General features: G+C 37.5%; 1 protein-coding gene across 3 annotated transcripts in view; it reads right to left on the bottom strand.

The window, feature by feature from the left end:
- Nucleotides 1-628: 628 nt before the first annotated feature.
- Nucleotides 629-8,322, bottom strand: part of MINDY2 (MINDY lysine 48 deubiquitinase 2) — a 102,796-nt gene continuing 95,102 nt past the window's right edge. The window contains exons 9-10 of one of the 3 annotated variants that reach the window (XM_039492816.1): nucleotides 6,635-6,817; nucleotides 629-3,279 (exon numbers count right to left, since the gene is read on the bottom strand). In XM_039492816.1, the coding sequence (XP_039348750.1) occupies nucleotides 3,157-3,279; nucleotides 6,635-6,817 (306 nt within the window). In that variant the 3' untranslated portion in view covers nucleotides 629-3,156. Of the gene's footprint in view, nucleotides 3,283-6,634; nucleotides 6,818-8,322 lie in introns of all 3 variants that reach the window. The other 2 variants (XM_039492815.1, XM_039492817.1) reach the window with 2 other exon arrangements.

The raw sequence follows: 8,322 nt of genomic DNA, 5'->3' as shown, positions 1-8,322 counted from the left end.
TCCATGTAACTCCCAATACACTTTCCCTTGACAGCTCTCTATCCATCTTTGTGTATCAGGAGGAGATACCTAGAGAGTACATCTTGGTACAAAAAACCCCCACACAAGTATTTTAACAGGTAGAATAGAGTAAAAATAACCAAACATTCAAAGCATTTAAAAAATAAGCCTAGTTCTGTAGAAAGTTGCAAGAGTAATAGTACTGGAGAACAGAATACAGTACCGGAGTTAGGGGTATAAATCTTCCTATTGTGCCCCACAAATATTCCCCAATATTGATTTAAAGGGATCACCATTACAGGTGAGAGTAATTCAGTCTCAATGACCATTCAATCTCTGGATTCTTTAGATGCTCAACAGATGCCAACTGTTATGGGAGTTTTGCTGATGTAGACATCAGTCCCATAGGAAATTAATTAAGACCACCACACTCATTTTATATTGGGTACCAGCTTATATATTTATGATTTCTGTCACTACCAAGTTGGGCTTGATGCACACCAATGTCCTAGAATTAAAATAGTAAAAGCCTCAATATTACTAAAACCTTTAGCCATCCAGATCCTTAAAGAAAGAGCAAATTGACAAGAATCATTTTGTGAATAATATGAATATCAAGCCACAATATTTCTGAAATTGATAACTCCTTTATTGAAGGAGAAACTGAATTCTTGGAAAGTCTGAGATTTTTACAACAAACATTGACATTTAATTTGTTTTCTTCCACTGTAATTGAATATACCAATATTACCATAAGTATATCAAATTATGTTTCAGGGGTGTCAGTAAGACATGAAGTAGGAATATTATACAGACTTTTCTGATACTAGGAAGTACACTGAATTATTTTTAGTGATTTACTTTATTTTACGAAAAGATGTACTTGATAATAGCAACAACAATCTAAGTTAATTTGTTTTAAAAGTGAATGTACAATGGCAGTATTGTCATTGGAAATAATAAGGTAACAAAAGTTTAACTTGACATTTATTTTTCAAAAGTGTTAAATGTAAATATGAGTTTGGAAATATTTCATCAGTAACAGACTGCTTTTTAAAAAAATATATGGTTAAAAGTTTTTGTACCTCCAATACAATACGTCAATATTTTCTGTTCTGTATAAAGCAAACCATCACATTTGTGTTCCTCGTTTATATTCGTGTAAATTTGTCTGAAGCAATGGATTGCTTCAGTGAAAGGAATAAGGTAAATTGTTTGATTTGACATAGAACAACATTATTTTAACTGGCATACATTTGAATAAGTATTAATGACCTTTCTATATAATTATCAAGAAATAATAAAAAAACTGTATCTAAAATTTGTGTCTGAAAGAGAGATCCCCTTCAATCATCCATCACTTCAGTATTATAAAAAGGAAGTTGTAACAAAATGGATAGAAGGAAAAAAGCTGAGGGAGTGATCTAGAGTGATCTAGACTGGCTCTTCAGTTATTACCAAAACTATGCCTACTTTATCAGCCTAATTGTTTATTTAAATATGTAACAGATTTGTGCAATGACTGGTTCCAATTATGGAGGCAATTCCATTTGAAACAATTTTATAGCATTTCTTTAACTCTGGACTCATATTCAGAAATCAAGAGGTTTTTTACATTTTGAGTTCTATGGACATTCCCCCAAGCCACACTTCAAAATTTATGAACGTCATACTCCAGTTGGCTGCTTTAAACTGTTCTATACTCACATATATTAATGCACTTACCAAGCCTTAGAATGTGAATCAGAACTATTTTTTCCCAGCAGAAGTAGCTTTTTTCAAAAGTGTCTACAAATTGCTAAATAAAAACTTTATCAAAAGGATCAGCAACAAAGTAGTAGTTATTGGCTTTCCCTGTTGAAATGAAAGAGGATTTGTAGTACTCTCATAATAAAATTCAACAAGTATTTTGTTCCTGTAACCTATAAATACTACAAGATGTAACATGTTTATTTGGTTCCCATAAATTAGAAAATCTGGTTATTTCTATAGAAGTTTCCCGTAACTCTAAACTAATGACTTAAAAAACAAAGTGATACTACATCTGAGTGCCTTTCCAAACAATTTGAGAGACTAGCTTAACCTTTCTCTCACCCTGCAAAAGTGTGCTTTTTACTGATACATGATTTTTTAAAGTATTTGTACACAGTACACTAGCTTAAATATACAAGTGGACATGTTAAAGTCATGTTACGGTTCAAGGTACTTCTGGACGAAGGCAGATATTAAGTTAGTTATTTTAATTCTGCATTCCTACGCAGGACAAGCATTATTAGAGACTTCAGCTTCCTACCACCATTCACGTGTTGCATGGAGAGATCAATAAATAACTTCTGTGGTCCAGTTTACCTATAACGGAAGATACTAAACAAAGAAAAAAAACTATTAAATTATTTGTGTCTGACCCTGATAAGATCTGAGTTGATATACCCAGTTTTTAACGGCAAGAAAAGCAATAATAAATCTTTATCTTGCTTATCAATAGACACCCCATTTTTCCATGACACCCAATTTTCAATATGATGTTTAACAAATAACTTATGCATGGGGCAAAGGTCATGGTGCTAGAACTAACCCGGTTGTAGAACTGATCCAGCACAAATATGGGTTAAAGAATTGACTACCAGCTCTTGAACAAAAGGAATCTGGGTGTGTTATGGAGGCAGTGTGCCCAGATACTCATTGGGCTCTAAAGCCATGAATACCCAGTCTAAGTTATATTGTCAGACCATGAAAAGTAATACAGGATTCTGTTGTGCTGATGTAAAGAAATCTGACAAAACCAATTACCTCCTTTCTTTGTTTAGAGCAGAAGATGAAATAGCTTACTAACTGATATTATAAGTAACGCATGTCACTATGACACAAAACTTGCCGTGATTTGTGTGTTTAGCTACAAGGTGCAGTATTTCTCATGACTGACTCAAAGCACAGCCGCATCCAATTGTAATGGAATTCCATCTCACACAGAGCGCACTGTAGGACTTTGAAGAAAGTCTGTATGATTGTAACAAAGTAGTCACCCATCCTCTCCTTAAACATGAATAAATCCATGGGGTAATCAGGCACAGGCGGCATGTAACGGGTTTGTCTTCATTTTATTCCTTGTTTTTGTTTGAGGACATGCACTTGACTCCAGGCAAAATCCATCACCGGTTACAAAATAACACAACTATTCTTTTCTTTCTCTTTCTCCCTCTCTTTCTCTCGAGGTTCTTTTCGTTTGCGTTCACTACTTCCAGATTGTCTTCCACTTGCTGGAGAAGCAGCTCCTTGCACCTGCTGGAAGAAAGACTTTAAAAATCAAAAACAGCAAAGAGAAATATTATTCTAAATGCTAAAGGTAGTTTCTGAATCAACATTGCTGTCTAAAATTCATATGGCTTGCAGCAGTAACTAACGGAAACTGAAACTTGCTCACTAGCTTTAATAATCATTAATTATGCAAGCCACAGCCATCAGGCACAGAGTGTTTCAGTTTGAGGTTGGTTAAAACTAACATGCAAAATTAATTATTTTTGGCAAGAAAGATAGATTCCCACCAGCCCAACTGAAATACAATCAAAGTCCCATGCATCTTATACAGCACAACAGACCTAAATAATATGCAGTACTGAGCCCCAAGCACTCTCCCTATTATGCGACCTTGTTCCCAATCAGTTCAGTCAGTGCCATATCACTTGTATCATTAATTTTGATATTAAATTTAACTTGGTTTATAATACCCTCCATTTTCACTGTGCTGTAGGTTTTTCAGTTTTCTTTTTTAAAAATCAAAGACAAACTACATTTTCGAAGTTGCAGAGAGAAAATGCTGGGCTTTGACTACTAATTATGGAAAAGTTGGGATTTTTGGCAACAAGGAAGCCATAGGAGATTTAGTTTTTGATAATCAAGAGGCAGTGAATGCTTTTGGTACCTGAAGCCTTACGGGGCCAACTATGGGAAGGGGCAGAGGTGATTTTACATTTGGGAGAGCAGGCACATGAATTTCTTCTTCCCCATCCCCGCAATTCTATTGCAGCTGGCTAATCCCTTTACGTCTTGACCAAATAACTGCAGCTGCATCCAACAGTGATGGATAAACACAGTAGTTAGATGTTTCTGCTAAAACAATGAGCAGCGTAACCGTGTTATTTATATTATCATAATTGTGCTTCTGTTAACATCCTGTTTAGATTAAAGGGTGCAGTTCACACTTCTGAGTTATTGTTCCTGTCTGTCTGCAGGCTCAGTCAGACATCACAGATAGTTTACTTTCAATTTTTGAATATTTTTTGTAACTAAAAATGTGCTTTTTAAAAAAGTGATCTTAGAATCAGGAATGGCAATTTTAAAAATCCAGTTAGGTGACGATTTACATAGATGAATATAAATCACATTAAACAAGGTGCTTTGAACATAATTATTTACCTTGACAAAACAACCTCAGAGGACCTGGACTGAAAATTCTATTGTCATCTACCACTAATTTGATATTTTGACATAAAATTAAAAGGACAGAATAAAAGCAATTACCAACTCTACTACAAACTAAAGTATTACATAATATAATGCAAGAGCACAAACTCCTATAATGTGGTTTGTGGGAAAGCAGCATAGTTGGATATTATTTAACAGATAACTCCTCTGATAATTCAGAAATTACAGTGGACTAAATCTGTGGTTTTCAAACTTTTTTTCTGGCAACCCAGTTGAAGAAAATTGTTGATGCCCATGACCCAACGGAGCTGGGGATGAGGGGCCTGGAGTATGGGGGGAGCTCAGGGCTGGGGCAGAGGATTAGGGTGCGTGGGTGAGGGCTGAAGGGTGGGGCTGGAAATGAGGGGTTCAGGGTGTGGGAGAGGGGTCAGGGCTCTGGAATGGGGCCAGGGATGAGGAATTTGGTGTGCAGGAAGGGGCTCCGGTTTGGGGTGGCTCAGGGCTGGGGCAGGGGATTGGGGCGCACGCTTACCTCAGGTGGCTCCCTGTCAGCAGCACAGCGGGGGTGCTAAGGAAGGCTTCCTGCACGTCCTGGCACCACGGACCTCATTGAGCCCTGGAGGCAGCCAGCAGCAGGTCCAGCTCCTAGGCATAAGCACACAAGCGGCTCTGCGCGACTCTCGCCCGCAGGCACTGTCACCCCCCGGCTCCCATTGGCTGGGAACTGGCCAATGGGAGTGCAGAGCCGGTGCTCGGGGTGGGGGCAGTGCGTGGAGCCCCATTGCCCCCCCGCCTAGGAGCTGGACCTGCTGCTGGCCACTTCTGGGGTGCAGTGCGGTGTCAGAACCGGTAAGGACTAGCCTGCCTTAGCTGGACAGCACCGCCGACGGGACTTTTAAAGGCCCAGTCGACGGTGCTGATCAGAGCTGCTGTGACCCAGTACATTCTATGACCCAGAACTGGGTCACGACCCGCAGTTTGAAAACCACTGGACTAAATAAACAGATAAAGGCAGAGGTGGGTTTTTTTTTTGTTTTTTTTTTAAACACCAAATGCCAAGACATCTATTGTACAGGCTATGATCACTGGGTTAACAAGCAGCATGCTCAAAATGTTGGAAGATGCTCTCCCTCTGCATGTGCTACCCCTTTTTCCCCCACCCCCCAAATGAGAGTGCTTCAGTCAATTTTGAGTTTTCTGTCCTCTTTGTCAGTTCTGCAGTCTAATAAATAAATTTGAGACAGACATTTTTCAGCTTTTATGATTCACTCATACACAGGGATAAGTTTTGCATTTGCTGCCTCATATTTGGATGACTGGGAAGGTAACAAGGAAAATAATGTCTCAATGAGGAATAAACAAATATGAATAAGAACTTACTGATTAAATGCAAGTTGGATAAATGGGGTTTTATGCAGCTTTTTAGTTGGTTTAGTTTCAGGAGTCAGAGACAATTAGGTGTGTAAAAACAGTTATGCAAAACTGAAAAGTAGGAGATGTTAAAAATTGGTTTTGCTGTAGCTTCTATGAGCTAAATAATGAAAACCCAACTCTGCATGCTAATTAGTATAAAACAATTCAAAATCCAAGAGATACATGTTTCAGCTTTTCATAGGATAGTCTTATTACAAAAATTAAAAAATAAATAAATCCTGATCAGCTCTCTCTTCTTCATCCAAAAATGGCTCAAATACTGCATGGCACTACTTCTGTTTCAATGCAATTTCTGTAACAACAATTATAACTCTTATCAGGATCCCTATTTAACAGTCTTAGCAAAATCTTGATGTAGGAGCCTAGGCCATTAGCAACATGGTTTAATTTACCATGACTGACTGAAATTGATATGGAACTAGCATGCATACTCTAGCAGTAATAAGATTTTTCCTAAAGTTTGTTGTGCAATCAACATAATTCACTCATTGTACAGAGTGTTAGTGGTATTAGTGTTACACATCTAGAGCAAGTTCTATGAACATTGTTATGGTAATGCTGTCTATGTAACTGTTACTGAAGCAAAAAGATTAAATAAAATCTGACGTAAAGTAAGATGCTATGAAAGAAAATCAAATAGACAGTATCCTTTTCATACTGAATGAAATTTATCATTGATGTAAAACACTCACAGTAGTAAGAAATTGTGTTTTAATGAAGTTACCACAAAACTAAATAAAGCTAGTAACTGTATTCTAACCATGGAATATGCTCTTACCTGGACCTGAGCAGCAGCTGCAACTGCTTGTTCTTGTTCCTGATAGTACTGAGAAGCCCGCCTATCCTCCTCTTCCTGCAGCTTCTTTGCCAGCTCTAGATCACTGATTCCTTCTGGGATCTGCTCCCAATCGATATCTTGGCTCTGCTGCTCTTGTTGTAAAGACAATGCCATCAGATAGTCCTAAGAAGTAAACTCATTATTAGTAAACACTTTTCTGCTTCCCTAACGATTAGCCAAAGTTGTAACGGGAATTCCATGAACCTCTAAAAATGAGAACTCCAGGATTCAATAAACCTGGGTGGTTTATTATGTTGAATGGCCACTTAAAATTGTTGGCTAAAGCTTCCATAAGAAATCAGATCAAGGAAGGAATTATGATAGGAGCACCTGTATACCTCCTCTGTCTTTGTTGACTGCCGTATATCTACAGTATAACCTTTTTTTAAATATTTATCCATATGTAAACAAGCATATATAAAAACTGTGTTTACGTACGGGCTTACTTTTTAAATTCCTTATATTATCACCTCTCTTTTTAATAAGTGTTCCACCAAAAATCTTCATCCTGTCTTTGGGGGGAGGGGATCGCTCTGAAAATCTAGCAGAGGGATTATGATTTATAGACCATCATTACTCAGTGATGTTAATACTCACTTAAATTTTGAAAGCATGTAAGAGAATGAAGTTCCACACTGACAAAGTGCTAAAGTTATGTGAATTTTACCCTTTCAGAAATATTCATGTTGCAATATATTATTATTCAAGAGTACTTTAATTAGCACATTACTTTACAAAATCACTTTAGACCAAGAGCAGAAGAGAGCAAAACTGCAGAAATCCCTCAGAAAAACTGTGTGGGGACATAAAGGACAAGTGCAGTAACATCTCTTTCCCCTAACTCAACTACCATATACCCACATCTTTCTCCTCAGAGAACCACATGGAAATTCAGTTTAATGTGAAGTCAGAAAGGTGCAGAAGCAGGAATCAGCTGCTTTATGTGGCACATTTCCCCTTCTGCTGCACACAGTAACATTAGTAAATGTTGCTTCAAGGAGCATTAGCTTACACTATGGGATTGGTGACATAAGAAAAACAGAACCCAGGCGCTACCAGCACTTGGGGACACGATGATAGGCTTCAGGGACTGCAGAGGGACAGATTATTTCCAGCGCAAAATCTGTGCTTTGACTCAGGGTTACTACTGGATGCACAGACCATCTATCTGTCTATTGTGAATACTGCTTCCACACCTCCACAAACTTCTTAAGGAAGAAAAGGTCATGACCCTCCCAAAAAGTACACACATTTTTGGACAAGTGTCCGTCATTTCATTTTATATTAGAGGAGATCAAAAATTTTGAATTTAAGAGAAAGTTTTTTCATTATTTAAATTAGCTACTTCTGATTGTAGGGCTAGTGTACAATACTGTAACTTTTGCAAAGGAATTCTTAAAAAGCTGCACTTTAATAGTTATACTGGATCAAACAAAAATATTCCATTACCAGGAAGATATGTCATCCAGAATTGTACTGTATTGCACCACCTAAGAATAATAGAATGTTTTGTAGCTGTCAGTTATTTCAGATATTATTTGTATTGAATTTAGTTTTCATTTTATCTGTCATGAGGGAGCTGTCATGGGAAAACACCTTTCAGCCAAATAAAATAATAGTAGTAATAG

This window comes from Mauremys reevesii, linkage group 10 (genome assembly GCF_016161935.1).
Source record: "Mauremys reevesii isolate NIE-2019 linkage group 10, ASM1616193v1, whole genome shotgun sequence".
In the NCBI taxonomy this organism is placed as follows: domain Eukaryota; kingdom Metazoa; phylum Chordata; order Testudines; family Geoemydidae; genus Mauremys; species Mauremys reevesii.
This window is presented reverse-complemented; position numbering and strand designations above follow the sequence as displayed.